The sequence below is a fragment of the Bombina bombina genome, chromosome 1, assembly GCF_027579735.1.
Source record: "Bombina bombina isolate aBomBom1 chromosome 1, aBomBom1.pri, whole genome shotgun sequence".
NCBI lineage: Eukaryota > Metazoa > Chordata > Amphibia > Anura > Bombinatoridae > Bombina > Bombina bombina.
Genome location: NC_069499.1, coordinates 90,167,701 through 90,188,598, shown reverse-complemented (window position 1 = coordinate 90,188,598; position 20,898 = coordinate 90,167,701). Strand labels below are relative to the sequence as shown.

Below are 20,898 nucleotides of genomic sequence, written 5' to 3'. Positions count from 1 at the left end.
TTCCCTGAAGGATAGGAAAAGCAGATAAAGCCGAAGATACCACAGAGAATACCTGAGCTGCAATCTGCAGGCCACTAGACTCCTCTAGGAGATTTAGAGGAACCGCAGGGCACTGCATGTGACACCATAGAGACTTTGGACGGTTAAGGAGAAAATCTGTGGCATTGCCTGAACAGCATAATCCAGGGAGACATGAGACTCAGAGGGCAACAACCTATCTGTACTACAATAGGAAGGTGAAAACATGCAGCACATAATTGCAGATGCAAATACTCTGTCTAAAAATCCTGAAAGACATGAAACTCAAACAGGAATATCTTCTCATTCTTTAGACTTGATTCTAAAATGAGAAACAGATAAGCCTAGAAATGCAATTTGGTCAAGAGCCAATAAACATTTATCCTTAGGAACAGGGCTCTAGGACTAGGGTTCTAGGACCCAGAACATATGTCCATTATCCTTTTAAACTGGATTAACATCCTGGAATAATCTTGAAACCTTATTATAAGGATATGAGAAAGCACACACAAGAAGTAAATAAACTTTACATGTCTTCTTGCAACTGTTTAACAGACAAATTTATAATTAACAGATATTCCAAACATCCTGAATATACTTTAATTATGAGCAGAACTCTAGGAAAACTAAATAGGATAAGGCATTGCTATTTAAAAATATATAACATAAGTGCCCTCTATAGGAAACTGTATAATGAACAAGCTACTTGGGCTCTCCACTGCATGGACAATTGTAGTAATTAAAAAAAAACGTGCTGAAAACGATATGCAACAGCGTAACAACCCAGCCTAAACCTTCTCACTTAGAGGCAGCCTAACTCCAAGTAGCAAGCTCCGACCTACAGAGACATTGCATCGCTCCGTCGGCTAAGAAAAAACGGCGTGGTCACATGACCGGCTCAAAGAGACGAAAATGGCGCTTCCCCGCCATTCCTAAAGAAAAAGAAGGTGGAACAGAAGCAGGTTACAGAAATGTGGCGCTCAGCTATAATTAACTATGCGACTCATTCTGTCAGCCAGGGAAGAAAAAGAAAATCGCACCGCTGAAACTACAGAGCTTACCAAAGTAAACGACACACATTACGTTAGAGCCCTCTAACCCCTAATGGCGCTGCTCCTACGCTATTGTATTATGAAAAGAGCGTGCTCTCAAAAACAAAACAGATTCCTCTATGAGAGCCAAATATATAAAACATAAGATTCATCCTAATGAATCATAAACACAAGAGGCAGGAATTACCCTTAATGAGTCTCAAACACACAAGCCCTAAAATGGTCAGGGAATATTTAATCTTTAAAAGCATTAACCCCTAGTCTCCTTGTCACAATGAGTGCCTGCGTCCTGCCTAAAATATCCTTCCCCAGGATATATATATATATATATATATGTCCCAGATATTATTGCAGTCTCTTACATAAGTTCAAGTCCCCCAAAACATATTAGACAAAAGCACTTACCTGCATCTAGCTGTCCGGCAGGAGGACAGCCTACCCGGTATGAGAGGATGCCACTCCTCACAGAGACGTGTAGAAAAAAAGAAAGATCAGAGCAAACCTACTCTGGCTTTCTATACCCTGGGCAGCAAATATGTGAGGAAAATGCAGGAAGGCCCAACTTACAAGTTCCTCACTGCTTTAAAGCCACCACTGCTCTACTGAAGAGACTAACGTGGAGTACAGCTATACCCAGCATTGAGGAGAAAGTTCAGAGCAAACCTACTCCGGCTTTAAAAATAATAAAATCTTGGGGGCGGAGTTAACCGCCAACAGGAGAAGACGTGTAGTGAGAGAGCTCCCTGCTTTAGAGCAATAAAAGCGACATTTCAACCTTACTTTTACGGACATCTGAGGGCTAAATTATTTGAAAGTAACCCAACACTGTTTGTGAGGAAAACAGAGCCTTAAAGCTGTACTTTAATTCCGTCTTGGACCCGACTTTCACCCAGTTAGACAGAAGGGACCTACACTTGCTCCGGAGGGTCGGGGATCTGCTCCGGAGCAGAAGGCTAACACTGGACCATAAGTGAAGGGGTCAAACAGCCACTCGCACGTTTGACTGGAGACTCTGGAATCATATTCAGCTCCGCCTTTACTAGGTGAGAGGCGCAGGAGCGCATTGCCTGTTACCATCCACGGATCTAGCGAGCCACAGAATCAAACTTACCCCGCTCTGAACAGGCTCCAGAAATTTGCCTGGCACAACGCGATCCCTCATACCTCAGAGGTTTTTTGCACGAAGACCCGCCATCTTGCCCGAGGCATTCCTCTTCCCCGAGCGCCACAGCCTGTCTGCGGGGGTGTTGGGAGGCCGGCTTACCAGTCTGCCTATCATCTCAATCTCAAAGGGGATTAGTGGGACCCACGCAAACCTGTTCGCTGCTCTCAAACCCTAGCCAGCGCATACGAGGACACCGGCTACATCTAGAGCGGAGGTATCCACATACAAACAGAGGTTAGGTGAGACCAGGGAGGAGAGAGCTATAACAGAGGGGGGCATAGCCTGGTGATCACTAGCAAGGGAAACCCACATCACTTAAGCCTACTCTGCTCCCCCCAAGGCCCCACAATACCCAGGCATAAATACCTACACACGTTGTACTAAGGCCTAAACTACTGGGATCCCTGAAGGCCCCCCTACAGGATTATTGGGTCTACATAGCCTACACCTTGCGCCCAAATAGCCATGGGGCCTTTAATTGATACTATTACATCTCTACTGGCAGGACACCATGAATCCCTATCAAAGAAATTTGAGAGATCCCACGCAGATCTGAAGAGGGATATAGCCTCAATTGGCAAAAGGACTGATGCTCTAGAGCGTAAACAAGAAGACCTAATCATTGACCATACAGAACCTCCTTTCTTATTCTGAAAATTTGGCTTGTCAGATTTCTTCTCTGGAGGCTAAGCTTGCGGACCTGGAGGATAGGTCCAGAATTAATAACCTGCGAATCAGAGGAGTTCCAGAATCTGTCTCCCCTCAGGAGCTAGAGAGCTACCTAAAGGAACTTTTTAAAGCAATGATTCCGGAGGCTAAAGAGTCCAACCTCCTGATTGACAGGCCTCACAGAGTTGCGCGTCCGCGCTCGCTAGCAGCCGATAAACCAAGAGATGTAGTGACCAGACTACACGATTTCCCATTCAAAAACCAACTTATCAATGCTGACATGAGGTTCAAAACTCTCCCCGAAAAATTTGACCAAATCCAAATATTTCCTGATCTGTCAGCTCATACGCTCTACCTACGAAGAACTTATACTGACTATACCAAAATCCTCCGTGCTCAAGGCATTAGGTACCGATGGGGATTACCGGTTAGGCTACTAATGACTAAGGACAATCACCAGTTTACGATCAATACTCCTGAAGATGCCCGACTCCTCATACGAAAATGGGGACTTCTTCCGGAAAATCAAGAACAACAAGAGACTCCCTCCCCAAGGCCACCTCCCCTTAGAGCTGGCGCTCCAGAATGGAAACCTCTTCCTCGTAGACCTACACAGCCTCCTAGACCACAGTCTGACACTAGACGTAACCACCCATGATGGGGGAGCTCTTGTAACTAGATTTCTTACAAAGGGACTAGCTGAGTTTCTAGGACTTTCAGCTGGAATCCAAGTCCAGGACCTACGCAAAGTTTCACACTTGTCTACAAAAACAAGGTCTCATTATATGGGCCGGAAGTCCCATGTGGTCTGGCCGCCATGTATAAGAAGGACATTGAATTTACAATGTTCTGCTTACTATGTAATATAACCAGACTCACCTAAAAATGTCTTACAAATATACTCCTGTATTCTTTGTATCCTCAATAAAAAAAAAATATTCAAAAAAAAAAGAAAAAAAAGAAAATCTTGATTGAATTGAAATAATCAGATACCAAAATCTTCACCTCCTCCTTGCAAAGAGAATGACTGGGGATTGTGGGAAGGGAAGTGACACTTAGCAGCTTTGATGTGGTGCTCTTTGCCTCCTCCTGCTGGCCAGGAGTGATATTCCCAACAGTAATTGATGATTCCGTGGACTCACCTATCTTAGAAAAGAAACAAGGTTTATTGGTGAGATTGCTCAATTGATAACCAGTCAATCACAGTACCTAGTCAAAACGGAGAGTTATATGTTCCAGGGCTAGCATGGCCAACTCATCTGTTCATCCTTTTAAGGTCAATAAGTTGAGTAACATTAAATTAGGTAACAGCTCTTTTATAAATCATTTCACATCAACACTGTGCTACAGGGCACGGATGTGTATAAATGATATACAGCTACTTGTATTTTACTAAAAATTGTTTGATAAGACATGCACTTGATAAAATTGCGTTTTAGTTTGAACTGTTTACTTACCAGTTATTGTATTGTAGTGGTAGGAGGCATGAGTAAAAGCTTGTAGAAGGTAGGCCTTGTTTTTAAACTGGTAACTTATTTTCTTCTCAAAGTTTTCAAAACCTGATATTAAATGATCAAGAGTTTTTTCCGCATCAGGGTGATCGAACATACACCTTGGAGGAATCTTTAAATAACCGTATTCCACTTCTTTCCAATGTGACTGCTCAGAATTGAATCCGTTGTTGGCAGCAGGTTTTCTCTTAAGATTTGTCTGGTCGCAAACAGAAGTACCCCTTTTTGAGTTTTCGCCTTTATTAGTCTTAATTGCTGGGAGTACTTTTAGCCCCAGAGAGCAAAGAAAAAGCTGAGCTGCTCGCTCACCACAGCTGGTTAAATAGCAGCCTAAAAGGGCTTCTACACAGTCAGCAATACTTTTGTCTGCAATACATTGCTCTGTATGCAAGTCATAAGAAATTGATGGCTTTCCAGTATCAACACCACAGTTTTCTTCTGATGGATTCCAAAAGCCTACTACAAAGTCATCCTCCTCCACAGCCTTGCTGGGATCCAAGTAACACATAGCATCCCAAGAGCTATAGTCAAAATCATCAAAATCAGATGAAAACTGAGCATTTCCAAGAGAGATTTTCTTTGGGGTCTTCCAGACATAATTAGGATCAGGTGGAGGGAAATGAGCAAGAGGAATTTTCTTCACAAATGCCCCGGATCCCATTAACATGCTATCAATGAATTTTATATGTTCCTGATCATAGTCCATTAACTCATCATCAGAATCATTTTCTTCTTTTGGGTTTCTCCACATTAGTTCTTCATCCTCCTCGTCATCAAAATCCTCGTCAATTTTTCCATTAGAAGTTACATCATCATTGATCTACAGGTAGTAAATGAAAAAACAGAATTTATGTTTACCTGATAAATTTCTTTCTCCAACGGTGTGTCCGGTCCACGGCGTCATCCTTACTTGTGGGATATTCTCTTCCCCAACAGGAAATGGCAAAGAGCCCAGCAAAGCTGGTCACATGATCCCTCCTAGGCTCCGCCTACCCCAGTCATTCGACCGACGTTAAGGAGGAATATTTGCATAGGAGAAACCATATGGTACCGTGGTGACTGTAGTTAAAGAAAATAAATTATCAGACCTGATTAAAAAAACCAGGGCGGGCCGTGGACCGGACACACCGTTGGAGAAAGAAATTTATCAGGTAAACATAAATTCTGTTTTCTCCAACATAGGTGTGTCCGGTCCACGGCGTCATCCTTACTTGTGGGAACCAATACCAAAGCTTTAGGACACGGATGAAGGGAGGGAGCAAATCAGGTCACCTAAATGGAAGGCACCACGGCTTGCAAAACCTTTCTCCCAAAAATAGCCTCAGAAGAAGCAAAAGTATCAAACTTGTAAAATTTGGTAAAAGTGTGCAGTGAAGACCAAGTCGCTGCCCTACATATCTGATCAACAGAAGCCTCGTTCTTGAAGGCCCATGTGGAAGCCACAGCCCTAGTGGAATGAGCTGTGATTCTTTCGGGAGGCTGCCGTCCGGCAGTCTCGTAAGCCAATCTGATGATGCTTTTAATCCAAAAAGAGAGAGAGGTAGAAGTTGCTTTTTGACCTCTCCTTTTACCTGAATAAACAACAAACAAGGAAGATGTTTGTCTAAAATCCTTTGTAGCATCTAAATAGAATTTTAGAGCGCGAACAACATCCAAATTGTGCAACAAACGTTCCTTCTTTGAAACTGGTTTTGGACACAGAGAAGGTACGATAATCTCCTGGTTAATGTTTTTGTTAGAAACAACTTTTGGAAGAAAACCAGGTTTAGTACGTAAAACCACCTTATCTGCATGGAACACCAGATAAGGAGGAGAACACTGCAGAGCAGATAATTCTGAGACTCTTCTAGCAGAAGAAATCGCAACTAAAAACAAAACTTTCCAAGATAATAACTTAATATCAACGGAATGTAAGGGTTCAAACGGAACCCCCTGAAGAACAGAAAGAACTAAATTGAGACTCCAAGGAGGAGTCAAAGGTTTGTAAACAGGCTTGATTCTAACCAAAGCCTGAACAAAGGCTTGAACATCTGGCACAGCTGCCAGCTTTTTGTGAAGTAATACCGACAAGGCAGAAATCTGTCCCTTCAGGGAACTAGCAGATAATCCTTTTTCCAATCCTTCTTGAAGGAAGGATAGAATCCTAGGAATCTTAACCTTGTCCCAAGGGAATCCTTTAGATTCACACCAACAGATATATTTTTTCCAAATTTTGTGGTAAATCTTTCTAGTTACAGGCTTTCTGGCCTGAACAAGAGTATCGATAACAGAATCTGAGAATCCTCGCTTCGATAAAATCAAGCGTTCAATCTCCAAGCAGTCAGCTGGAGTGAAACCAGATTCGGATGTTCGAACGGACCCTGAACAAGAAGGTCTCGTCTCAAAGGTAGCTTCCAAGGTGGAGCCGATGACATATTCACCAGATCTGCATACCAAGTCCTGCGTGGCCACGCAGGAGCTATCAAGATCACCGACGCCCTCTCCTGATTGATCCTGGCTACCAGCCTGGGGATGAGAGGAAATGGCGGGAACACATAAGCTAGTTTGAAGGTCCAAGGTGCTACTAGTGCATCCACTAGAGCCGCCTTGGGATCCCTGGATCTGGCCCCGTAGCAAGGAACTTTGAAGTTCTGACGAGAGGCCATCAGATCCATGTCTGGAATGCCCCACAGGTGAGTGACTTGGGCAAAGATTTCCGGATGGAGTTCCCACTCCCCCGGATGCAATGTCTGACGACTCAGAAAATCCGCTTCCCAATTTTCCACTCCTGGGATGTGGATAGCAGACAGGTGGCAGGAGTGAGACTCCGCCCATAGAATGATTTTGGTCACTTCTTCCATCGCTAGGGAACTCCTTGTTCCCCCCTGATGGTTGATGTACGCAACAGTTGTCATGTTGTCTGATTGAAACCGTATGAACTTGGTCCTCGCTAGCCGAGGCCAGGCCTTGAGAGCATTGAATATCGCTCTCAGTTCCAGAATATTTATCGGTAGAAGAGATTCTTCCCGAGACCAAAGACCCTGAGCTTTCAGGGATCCCCAGACCGCGCCCCAGCCCATTAGACTGGCGTCGGTCGTGACAATGACCCACTCTGGTCTGCGGAACGTCATCCCTTGAGACAGATTGTCCAGGGACAGCCACCAACGGAGTGAGTCTCTGGTCCTCTGATTTACTTGTATCTTCGGAGACAAGTCTGTATAGTCCCCATTCCACTGACTGAGCATGCACAGTTGTAATGGTCTTAGATGAATGCGCGCAAAAGGAACTATGTCCATCGCCGCTACCATCAACCCGATCACTTCCATGCACTGAGCAATGGAAGGAAGAGGAACGGAATGAAGTATCCGACAAGAGTCTAGAAGTTTTGTTTTTCTGGCCTCTGTTAGAAAGATCCTCATTTCTAAAGAGTCTATAATTGTTCCCAAGAAGGGAACCCTTGTTGACGGGGATAGAGAACTCTTTTCCACGTTCACTTTCCAGCCGTGAGATCTGAGAAAGGCCAGGACAATGTCCGTATGAGCCTTTGCTTGAGGAAGGGACGACGCTTGAATCAGAATGTCGTCCAGGTAAGGTACTACTGCAATGCCCCTTGGTCTTAGCACCGCTAGAAGGGAGCCTAGTACCTTTGTGAAAATCCTTGGAGCAGTGGCTAATCCGAAAGGAAGCGCCACGAACTGGTAATGTTTGTCCAGGAATGCAAACCTTAGGAACCGATGATGTTCCTTGTGGATAGGAATATGTAGATACGCATCCTTTAAATCCACCGTGGTCATGAATTGACCCTCCTGGATGGAAGGAAGAATAGTTCGAATGGTTTCCATCTTGAAAGATGGAACCTTGAGAAACTTGTTTAAGATCTTGAGATCTAAGATTGGTCTGAACGTTCCCTCTTTTTTGGGAACTATGAACAGATTGGAGTAGAACCCCATCCCTTGTTCTCTTAGTGGAACAGGATGAATCACTCCCATTTTTAACAGGTCTTCTACACAATGTAAGAACGCCTGTCTTTTTATGTGGTCTGAAGACAACTGAGACCTGTGGAACCTCCCCCTTGGGGGAAGTCCCTTGAATTCCAGAAGATAACCCTGGGAGACTATTTCTAGCGCCCAAGGATCCAGAACATCTCTTGCCCAAGCCTGAGCGAAGAGAGAGAGTCTGCCCCCCACCAGATCCGGTCCCGGATCGGGGGCCAATATTTCATGCTGTCTTGGTAGCAGTGGCAGGCTTCTTGGCCTGTTTTCCCTTGTTCCAGCCTTGCATTGGTCTCCAAGCTGGCTTGGCTTGAGAAGTATTACCCTCTTGCTTAGAGGACGTAGCACTTTGGGCTGGTCCGTTTTTACGAAAGGGACGAAAATTGGGTCTATTTTTCGCCTTGAAAGGCCGATCCTGAGGAAGGGCGTGGCCCTTACCCCCAGTGATATCCGAGATAATCTCTTTCAAGTCAGGGCCAAACAGCGTTTTCCCCTTGAAAGGAATGTTTAGTAGCTTGTTCTTGGAAGACGCGTCAGCCGACCAAGATTTCAACCAAAGCGCTCTGCGCGCCACCATAGCAAACCCAGAATTCTTAGCCGCTAACCTAGCCAATTGCAAAGTGGCGTCTAGGGTGAAAGAATTAGCCAATTTGAGAGCATTGATTCTGTCCATAATCTCCTCATAAGGAGGAGAATCACTATCGAGCGCCTTTATCAGTTCATCAAACCAGAAACATGCGGCTGTAGTGACAGGGACAATGCATGAAATTGGTTGTAGAAGGTAACCCTGCTGAACAAACATCTTTTTAAGCAAACCTTCTAATTTTTTATCCATAGGATCTTTGAAAGCACAACTATCCTCTATGGGTATAGTGGTGCGTTTGTTTAAAGTAGAAACCGCTCCCTCGACCTTGGGGACTGTCTGCCATAAGTCCTTTCTGGGGTCGACCATAGGAAACAATTTTTTAAATATGGGGGGAGGGACGAAAGGAATACCGGGCCTTTCCCATTCTTTATTAACAATGTCCGCCACCCGCTTGGGTATAGGAAAAGCTTCTGGGAGCTCCGGCACCTCTAGGAACTTGTCCATTTTACATAGTTTCTCTGGGATGACCAACTTTTCACAATCATCCAGAGTGGATAATACCTCCTTAAGCAGAATGCGGAGATGTTCCAACTTAAATTTAAATGCAATTACATCAGGTTCAGCCTGTTGAGAAATGTTCCCTGAATCAGTAATTTCTCCCTCAGACAAAACCTCCCTGGCCCCCTCAGATTGGGTTAGGGGCCCTTCAGAGATATTAATATCAGCGTCGTCATGCTCTTCAGTAACTAAAACAGAGCAGCCACGCTTACGCTGACAAGGGTTCATTTTGGCTAAAATGTTTTTGACAGAATTATCCATTACAGCCGTTAATTGTTGCATAGTAAGGAGTATTGGCGCGCTAGATGTACTAGGGGCCTCCTGAGTGGGCAAGACTCGTGTAGACGAAGGAGGGAATGATGCAGTACCATGCTTACTCCCCTCACTTGAGGAATCATCTTGGGCATCATTGTCATTATCACATAAATCACATTTATTTAAATGAACAGGAATTCTGGCTTCCCCACATTCAGAACACAGTCTATCTGGTAGTTCAGACATGTTAAACAGGCATAAACTTGATAATAAAGTACAAAAAACGTTTTAAAATAAAACCGTTACTGTCACTTTAAATTTTAAACTGAACACACTTTATTACTGCAATTGCGAAAAAACATGAAGGAATTGTACAAAATTCACCAAATTTTCACCACAGTGTCTTAAAGCCTTAAAAGTATTGCACACCAAATTTGGAAGCTTTAACCCTTAAAATAACGGAACCGGAGCCGTTTTAACACTTTAACCCCTTTACAGTCCCTGGTATCTGCTTTGCTGAGACCCAACCAAACCAAAAGGGGAATACGATACCAAATGACGCCTTCAGAAAGTCTTTTCTAAGTATCAGAGCTCCTCTCACATGCGACTGCATGCCATGCCTCTCAAAAACAAGTGCGCCACACCGGCGCGAAAATGAGGCTCTGCTTATGCTTTGGGAAAGTCCCAGAGAAATAAGGTGTCTAATACAGTGCCTGCCGATATTATAATATCAATAAACCCAGATAAAATGATTCCTCAAAGCTAAATATGTTTTAAAACTGAATCGATTTAGCCCAGAAAAGTCTACAAACTTAATAAGCCCTTGTGAAGCCCTTAATTACCATCGTAATAAACATGGCTTACCGGATCCCATATGGAAAAATGACAGCTTCCAGCATTACATCGTCTTGTTAGAATGTGTCATACCTCAAGCAGCAAGAGACTGCACACTGTTCCCCCAACTGAAGTTAATTGCTCTCAACAGTCCTGTGTGGAACAGCCATGGATTTTAGTTACGGTGCTAAAATCATTTTCCTCATACAAACAGAAATCTTCATCTCTTTTCTGTTTCTGAGTAAATAGTACATACCAGCACTATTTTAAAATAACAAACTCTTGATTGAATAATAAAAACTACAGTTAAACACTAAAAAACTCTAAGCCATCTCCGTGGAGATGTTGCCTGTACAACGGCAAAGAGAATGACTGGGGTAGGCGGAGCCTAGGAGGGATCATGTGACCAGCTTTGCTGGGCTCTTTGCCATTTCCTGTTGGGGAAGAGAATATCCCACAAGTAAGGATGACGCCGTGGACCGGACACACCTATGTTGGAGAAATGTAAATCAGTGCAATCATATTTTTCATAAATTTATGTGTTTCACGTGTAAAACAAAAAGGTAAAAGAAACTTGTCAGTACAAGAAAGACATTGAGGACACTGCCAAACATTCCGTATGGTTTTCTTTGATAAAGCCCTGAAGCACAGGAGGCCCTTGCTGCAGACATTTACATATCTTTTGACTGTTTAAGGCTACCATCACTGGAATAAATAGCACACACATTTGAAACCTAAATCAAATGTATTACAATTAATTTAATTGTTTTTCTTAGTTCTAAAATGCCACATTTCACACTCACCAATTCATTTTCCCACTTATCAGAGGTGCCTTTATCATGGTTTACAATATATCCAGGAGGAAGCCAGTTCACAGGTGGATCAAATATTGACACAACCATTCGGCTAGGGGAACATTTCTTCTTTCCAAGACGATAAAGATTACAGTTACTGACCTAAATGGAAAATAAATGGTTTAATGTGAATATATTTTTTTTATATATTTTTTTTTTTAATTAATGTTTTTTTATTTATTATTATTTCCTTTTTTGTAGTCCCCTTTGACCTCTATCTTTACATTTTGCGTTACTGGCACAAGAAGCGGGAGATGATTTGGGACTTATGGGTTAATATAAACAAACAGCTTGTAGAAGATTCCAATATTAGACTTTTTAATTAAAAGTAAATTCCCTCATTTTATTTTTGCCAACAGTATTTTAATTAAAGCAATGGCCTAGTTTAGACAATGTGAGATAGGGCAACAGCATTTTCAAACACCAGGCTTTACTTAATTTTGACAGTGAAGACCAGCACAATCTTATGGATAAAAGGTGTTCTTGCACGATAGACTAAGTATTTTGGGCAATATGGTTTTATTACATGGAATTAAAGGGGAAGCAGTGTGGAGCATTCTTCAAGTGATCAGAGGACATCGACGTGGTGGTATATTGAGATAATACGGAGCCCAGAAGTAACTCCAAAAAAGAGAAAGAAAAGCCAAACTGGACTAGAGTGATGGATTATGTTGGTAGCCTGTAAAATCTTAGAGTGCAGATAAAAAGGACATTGCATTATTGACAGAAGAAATTGAGTCACCTCCGAAGGCTTTATGAGGCTTTAAGAAAAAAAATAAATACAAGGGGGCCCTTAGTAGCTGGGAAATTCTGAATGGGAACAACGGTTCCACAACAACAAGGAGAGAGAAGTAGCAGGAGGTAAGACTTACAAATAACTAAAGCAGTGGTTTAAGTTTAACCCATTAGTCAGACTCCTGCTTAACGTGTTTCAATGAACAAAGATAAATACAATGAATACATTTTTTCCTTGTATATCCCATTTAACTTTTTTATATTTGGCTATTACCCCAACTGTACACATTAGTAGCTTGGTCACCCATTATTTAAGTGTAGAACAAAATATAATACATACATTTAACTTCTATGTTTCATTGAACTCTACCCAACATTCCATATGGTAACAAAGAAACTGCAATTAACATCTAGAAGGACTTTACAGTAGCCAGCTGCTAGCAGACAACCAAGGTCGATAATTCACCTGAGTATTGGCTTCAAGTAGTTGGGTGACCATGTTTTTGGATCCTAATTGAAACAGGAAAAACCACTTTGCTATTTCACATTTTCGTTGAGTTTCTTTTCAGTACCTCACTGTAATTATCACCAATAATTAAAGCAGTTTATTTTGTTGATAAAGGAAGAACATAGATTATCACTGGGATAGAAGAACGACCAACAAGCAAAAAATATAAACCTTTATAAACTTACTTTCTTGCTTCTCATATATGACAGACGACCTTCATGGGCATCTGGGTATGTACAGAACAGGTAAGTTGTGATAGCATGTTTTAAAAATGAATCACCAAGCATTTCTAGACGTTCAAGGTTAAAACCATCGCTGGCATTTGACAATGTCAAGGCTTGAAGGATAAGACCAGGATTAGGGCCAAGTGTTTTTGAGGAGTACCCGTTGGAAGGCCCATTTTCAGAATGATTCCCATCATATTTTACAACACAAACTTTTGAAGTGCATGTGCTTGCAGCCATGCTGGGGCACTCATTTGAGGTAGGTTTGCTAGAATTTTCATCTAAACGTTTTTCATTCAATGTACTACATTCACTGACAGGTGTTGGCTGGTTCTCATTAGGTATAATATGAACAGATAATGAGGTAGTTGATTGCACAGGTATTTCCTGTTTGCAGCAAATAAGCTGATTTTCTTGGCAAAACTCATTACTCTCTGCATAACAATCACCATTTGTAAGCCCATTGCAAGAAATACCGTTTATCACTTTTTGATCGGAGACATGATCAACTTGGAGGTTACTAGGAGTCTTTTTACAAGACAGTGTGCAGTTCACAGACATTTGGTCATTCATTTTTGTGGAGGTTCCATGAGTAGTAGCAGCTTGACGTGGAGCATTGTCAGGGACTGCATTTGTGCCGAGTATACAGTCGCTTACTTTCTCGACCAATAAGTGGGCTTGATTGGAGATTAATGTTTTACTGTCAATTGATTTCTTCCATCCAAAGTCCAGGTTGGGGAATCTGAAAGGGTATACATATTAAATAGTCAATTTAGAATTATTGTAAACCTCATCATAATAGTATAAACAATAATAAAAGGCTTTTTATTATTAAAGAATGTATTTGTAACAATAGAAAATCATTTCCTTAATATAGCTTACACCAAAAAAATACAAAAATCTGTATCCAAATCAAAGTCCCTCTCACCTAAAATCTTCAGGGAGGTTTTTGACACCAACACCAGCATCAATAGCAGTCTGGGCCCTCAGTTCCTCAGCAGTCAGAAGACAATGTATGCGATAAAGTATGCTTGGCAGGCAAACTGCTTTTCTCCACAAAGATGCTGGGATGGGATGTATAGCACAGAGCTCTGGAACTAAAATCTTTCAATGGAGAAAGGGGACGACGACACATTATTGTAATGAACAATGACAAACCACACAACATGACCTCACAAAACCATTTACCTGTTTATTTTGCAGACTTTCCCACTTGGCTTTTCTTTTTTCAGCACTGCTTAAAGGGAGAGCTTTCCCCTTCTGATTTAAATGGCGTGGAGTCAACAGATTTAGCCTAGAAAAAGCAAAATACGCAATTTGTAAACATTTTAAACTTATTTTTGCATCTCATGATTGAGATTTGATAACAGAAGTACATTAAGTTGTATCATCTGAATCATATAATTTGCTTAAAACTCTTGGTATCCTTTGTTGAAGAAGCAGCAATGCACTACTTGAAGGTAGCTGAACATATTTGCTGAGCGAATGACAAGAGACATGTGCAGCAATCACTAATAGATTGCTGCTAATGATACCTAGGTATGCTTTTCAACAAATGATACTAAAAGAATGAAACAAATTAGATAATAGAAGTAAAGTGGAAAGTTGCATAAAACAGCAAGCTTTCAGTGTGTCTCAAATCCAGTCCTTATGTAGCCCTAACAGTCCAGATTTTCATGGTTATGAATCAGTTAATTATTTCACCTGTGCTCTAGTTAAGATATCTTGAAAATCTGGCCTGTTAGGGGGACTGGAGTTCAGAAACACTGCTCTGATTTGTGAAAGTTTAAATTCTCAATTTAAAGCTTGTGGGCCTTTGCAGAAAGTATGTCAGTGTTGTCTACAAACCTCTGAAATGATATTAGTAATTTAAAGTGAATGTAAAGTTTAATGAATAAGTGACCTTTTTTTTATAAATACTCTTAAAAACAGGGGCACATTCATTCATTAAACTTTACAATTAAGCAGATTTTTACCTTTTTTTTATGGAAAGCAGACCAGCGATCCTTCACCCACAGCTCCTGCTGTAGTAAGCATAAAGATGAACAATCCTGCTTCCTCCAACCGTTGCGTGGCCCCACGAGGTGGACGCAATCGGGGGCACGTAGCGGTTGGAAGAAGCTGCATTGGTCATCACTGTGCTAACTACAGCAAGAGTTGCGGGCGGAGGATCGCCGGTCTGTTTTCCATAAAGAAAAGGTAAGTGATTTTTAAAAATCAGCTTAATTATAAAGTTTAATGAACAAAAGTTCCCCTGTTTTTAAGAGTATTTATAAAAAAAATTCACTTTAGGAACAATGTTAAAGAGACAATGACTGTAACAATGTTAAATGCTGTTGCAAACAACGCTGCAATGTAATCTCAAGGCTCATGCACGCTCCAAAGCCTAAAAGATATTTTATGGCAGGAGAAAGATGTAAATTTGACTTTTTTTCTTCATAAATTACATTCTCTAAGAATCACCAACTTCCATATTCCTTTACTTATTAAAAGATGTAAGAAAATTATTTGAAGCATCATACGAACCTTGATGAAGTGTGGTCCACATCCAATAGCGGTTGATTGAGGTTTGTCAGGTCAAGGTTATATTTTGTCTTATAATATTCAGCAAATGTTTGATATTCTGGGGAAGGGAATTTACTGAGTGGTGTAAGATCAGTGTATACATCAGCTACATAAAATCGATGAGGTTGATCAAAATTACGATATCTGCAGAGGAAGAAAGGAAAAAGCATAAACAAACCAATGGATTTGTATTTTATACACAAACATTACAGGTATGAAATGGAATTTTGGCCAGTTAACGGAACAATGTTGGCATTTGTTATATACTGTACAAAGATGCTGCAGAAAAATCCTCTCAAATGTGCTGGGCTCACTTTCCCCCAACCCCCTGTGAGGTTGATTTCTTATGCCGTATCTTGTTTACATAGCTTTTCTATAGCCAATACTACAGTAGTGAAATTCTCTATATAGATGGAGGTTCAACAGGTAAATGTAGCTAAACCAAATGAGAAAAAGGTAAAGGAGCTATTTGAAAACTATGTAATACACCACAACAGGTAAACGGCCTGGGATTTTGGTCCTTTTTAGCCATTTACTACTTTCTAATAACAAATTAAAGATTTCACCACAGACATCCCAATGTCACACCCCTCATAAAGTATATCAGCAGCAGCATGGTGCTTGATAATATTAATACAGCCTATTATCACACCAGACCTGGAGCCAAACCTGGGGACTTGTCTTGAGTGATATCCTAGTGTTCCATAACAATTAATTAGAATCAACACAAAGTCAACTCCGATACCAAACAAACAGTACCGATACTGAACCTGTATGAACAGCTGAGGTGGAGGCTAGCTACAGCTATTGTTTAAAGAGATACTAAACCCATTTTTTTTCTTTAATAATTCAGATAGAAAATTGCTTAAAATTGCATGCTCTAATTTACTCCTATTATCAATGTTTCTTCGATCTCTTGGGATCTTTATATGAAAAAAAGCAGGAATGTAGGCTTACCAGCTGGCCCATCTTTATTTCAGCACCTGGATAGCACTTGCCGATTGGTGCCTAAATGCAGCCGCCAAACAGCAATAGCTATCCGGGGTGCTGAACCAAAAATGGTCTGGCTCAAACTTACATTCCTGCTTTTTTAAATAAAAATCCAAAGAGAACAAAGATAAATTGATAATAGGAGTAAATTAGAAAGTTGCTTAAAATTGCATGCTCTATCTGAATCATGACAGAAAAAAAACAGAATTTATGTTTACCTGATAAATTACTTTCTCCAACGGTGTGTCCGGTCCACGGCGTCATCCTTACTTGTGGGATATTCTCTTCCCCAACAGGAAATGGCAAAGAGCCCAGCAAAGCTGGTCACATGATCCCTCCTAGGCTCCGCCTACCCCAGTCATTCGACCGACGTTAAGGAGGAATATTTGCATAGGAGAAACCATATGGTACCGTGGTGACTGTAGTTAAAGAAAATAAATTATCAGACCTGATTAAAAAAACCAGGGCGGGCCGTGGACCGGACACACCGTTGGAGAAAGTAATTTATCAGGTAAACATAAATTCTGTTTTCTCCAACATAGGTGTGTCCGGTCCACGGCGTCATCCTTACTTGTGGGAACCAATACCAAAGCTTTAGGACACGGATGAAGGGAGGGAGCAAATCAGGTCACCTAAATGGAAGGCACCACGGCTTGCAAAACCTTTCTCCCAAAAATAGCCTCAGAAGAAGCAAAAGTATCAAACTTGTAAAATTTGGTAAAAGTGTGCAGTGAAGACCAAGTCGCTGCCCTACATATCTGATCAACAGAAGCCTCGTTCTTGAAGGCCCATGTGGAAGCCACAGCCCTAGTGGAATGAGCTGTGATTCTTTCGGGAGGCTGCCGTCCGGCAGTCTCGTAAGCCAATCTGATGATGCTTTTAATCCAAAAAGAGAGAGAGGTAGAAGTTGCTTTTTGACCTCTCCTTTTACCGGAATAAACAACGAACAAAGAAGATGTTTGTCTAAAATCCTTTGTAGCATCTAAATAGAATTTTAGAGCGCGAACAACATCCAAATTGTGCAACAAACGTTCCTTCTTTGAAACTGGTTTCGGACACAGAGAAGGTACGATAATCTCCTGGTTAATGTTTTTGTTAGAAACAACTTTTGGAAGAAAACCAGGTTTAGTACGTAAAACCACCTTATCTGCATGGAACACCAGATAAGGAGGAGAACACTGCAGAGCAGATAATTCTGAAACTCTTCTAGCAGAAGAAATTGCAACTAAAAACAAAACTTTCCAAGATAATAACTTAATATCAACGGAATGTAAGGGTTCAAACGGAACCCCCTGAAGAACTGAAAGAACTAAATTGAGACTCCAAGGAGGAGTCAAAGGTTTGTAAACAGGCTTAATTCTAACCAGAGCCTGAACAAAGGCTTGAACATCTGGCACAGCTGCCAGCTTTTTGTGAAGTAACACAGACAAGGCAGAAATCTGTCCCTTCAGGGAACTTGCAGATAATCCTTTTTCCAATCCTTCTTGAAGGAAGGATAGAATCTTAGGAATCTTAACCTTGTCCCAAGGGAATCCTTTAGATTCACACCAACAGATATATTTTTTCCAAATTTTGTGGTAAATCTTTCTAGTTAAAGGCTTTCTGGCCTGAACAAGAGTATCGATAACAGAATCTGAGAACCCTCGCTTCGATAAGATCAAGCGTTCAAACTCCAAGCAGTCAGCTGGAGTGAAACCAGATTCGGATGTTCGAACGGACCCTGAACAAGAAGGTCTCAAAGGTAGCTTCCAAGGTGGAGCCGATGACATATTCACCAGATCTGCATACCAAGTCCTGCGTGGCCACGCAGGAGCTATCAAGATCACCGACGCCCTCTCCTGATTGATCCTGGCTACCAGCCTGGGGATGAGAGGAAACGGCGGGAACACATAAGCTAGTTTGAAGGTCCAAGGTGCTACTAGTGCATCCACTAGAGCCGCCTTGGGATCCCTGGATCTGGACCCGTAGCAAGGAACTTTGAAGTTCTGACGAGAGGCCATCAGATCCATGTCTGGAATGCCCCACAGCTGAGTGACTTGGGCAAAGATTTCCGGATGGAGTTCCCACTCCCCCGGAAGCAATGTCTGACGACTCAGAAAATCCGCTTCCCAATTTTCCACTCCTGGGATGTGGATAGCAGACAGGTGGCAGGAGTGAGACTCCGCCCATAGAATGATTTTGGTCACTTCTTCCATCCCTAGGGAATTCCTTGTTCCCCCCTGATGGTTGATGTACGCAACAGTTGTCATGTTGTCTGATTGAAACCGTATGAACTTGGCCCTCGCTAGCTGAGGCCAAGCCTTGAGAGCATTGAATATCGCTCTCAGTTCCAGAATATTTATCGGTAGAAGAGATTCTTCCCGAGACCAAAGACCCTGAGCTTTCAGGGATCCCCAGACCGCGCCCCAGCCCATCAGACTGGCGTCGGTCGTGACAATGACCCACTCTGGTCTGCGGAATGTCATCCCTTGTGACAGGTTGTCCAGGGACAGCCACCAACGGAGTGAGTCTCTGGTCCTCTGATTTACTTGTATCTTCGAAGACAAGTCTGTATAGTCCCCATTCCACTGACTGAGCATGCACAGTTGTAATGGTCTTAGATGAATGCGCGCAAAAGGAACTATGTCCATTGCCGCTACCATCAACCCGATCACTTCCATGCACTGAGCTATGGAAGGAAGAGGAACGGAATGAAGTATCCGACAAGAGTCTAGAAGTTTTGTTTTTCTGGCCTCTGTCAGAAAAATCCTCATTTCTAAGGAGTCTATTATTGTTCCCAAGAAGGGAACCCTTGTTGACGGAGATAGAGAACTCTTTTCCACGTTCACTTTCCATCCGTGAGATCTGAGAAAGGCCAGGACAATGTCCGTGTGAGCCTTTGCTTGAGGAAGGGACGACGCTTGAATCAGAATGTCGTCCAAGTAAGGTACTACAGCAATGCCCCTTGGTCTTAGCACAGCTAGAAGGGACCCTAGTACCTTTGTGAAAATCCTTGGAGCAGTGGCTAATCCGAAAGGAAGCGCCACGAACTGGTAATGCTTGTCCAGGAATGCGAACCTTAGGAACCGATGATGTTCCTTGTGGATAGGAATATGTAGATACGCATCCTTTAAATCCACCGTGGTCATGAATTGACCTTCCTGGATGGAAGGAAGAATAGTTCGAATGGTTTCCATCTTGAACGATGGAACCTTGAGAAACTTGTTTAAGATCTTGAGATCTAAGATTGGTCTGAACGTTCCCTCTTTTTTGGGAACTATGAACAGATTGGAGTAGAACCCCATCCCTTGTTCTCTTAATGGAACAGGATGAATCACTCCCATTTTTAACAGGTCTTCTACACAATGTAAGAATGCCTGTCTTTTTATGTGGTCTGAAGACAACTGAGACCTGTGGAACCTCCCCCTTGGGGGAAGTCCCTTGAATTCCAGAAGATAACCTTGGGAGACTATTTCTAGCGCCCAAGGATCCAGAACATCTCTTGCCCAAGCCTGAGCGAAGAGAGAGAGTCTGCCCCCCACCAGATCCGGTCCCGGATCGGGGGCCAACATTTCATGCTGTCTTGGTAGCAGTGGCAGGTTTCTTGGCCTGCTTTCCCTTGTTCCAGCCTTGCATTGGTCTCCAAGCTGGCTTGGCTTGAGAAGTATTACCCTCTTGCTTAGAGGACGTAGCACTTTGGGCTGGTCCGTTTCTACGAAAGGGACGAAAAACATAATTTATGTAAGAACTTACCTGATAAATTCATTTCTTTCATATTAACAAGAGTCCATGAGCTAGTGACGTATGGGATATACATTCCTACCAGGAGGGGCAAAGTTTCCCAAACCTTAAAATGCCTATAAATACACCCCTCACCACACCCACAAATCAGTTTAACGAATAGCCAAGAAGTGGGGTGATAAGAAAAAAAGTGCGAAGCATATAAAATAAGGAATTGGAATAATTGTGCTTTATACAAAAAAATCATAACCACCACAAAAAAGGGTGGGCCTCATGGACTCTTGTTAATATGAAAGAAATGAATTTATCAGGTAAGTTCTTACATAAATTATGTTTTCTTTCATGTAATTAACAAGAGTCCATGAGCTAGTGACGTATGGGATAATGACTACCCAAGATGTGGATCTTTCCACACAAGAGTCACTAGAGAGGGAGGGATAAAATAAAGACAGCCAATTCCTGCTGAAAATAATCCACACCCAAAATAAAGTTTAACAAAAAACATAAGCAGAAGATTCAAACTGAAACCGCTGCCTGAAGAACTTTTCTACCAAAAACTGCTTCAGAAGAAGAAAATACATCAAAATGGTAGAATTTAGTAAAAGTATGCAAAGAGGACCAAGTTGCTGCTTTGCAGATCTGGTCAACCGAAGCTTCATTCCTAAACGCCCAGGAAGTAGAAA

The 20,898-nt window shown here is 42.0% G+C and overlaps 1 protein-coding gene across 1 annotated transcript in view; it reads right to left on the bottom strand.

The window, feature by feature from the left end:
• Window positions 1–20,898, bottom strand: part of DICER1 (dicer 1, ribonuclease III) — a 292,090-nt gene that overhangs the window by 87,761 nt on the left and 183,431 nt on the right. Inside the window, exons 20-25 of the mRNA XM_053697503.1 lie at window positions 15,467–15,649; window positions 14,129–14,234; window positions 13,869–14,044; window positions 12,902–13,682; window positions 11,423–11,575; window positions 4,362–5,235 (exon numbers count right to left, since the gene is read on the bottom strand). Coding sequence (XP_053553478.1) covers window positions 4,362–5,235; window positions 11,423–11,575; window positions 12,902–13,682; window positions 13,869–14,044; window positions 14,129–14,234; window positions 15,467–15,649 — 2,273 coding nt within the window. The remainder of the gene's footprint in view (window positions 1–4,361; window positions 5,236–11,422; window positions 11,576–12,901; window positions 13,683–13,868; window positions 14,045–14,128; window positions 14,235–15,466; window positions 15,650–20,898) is intronic.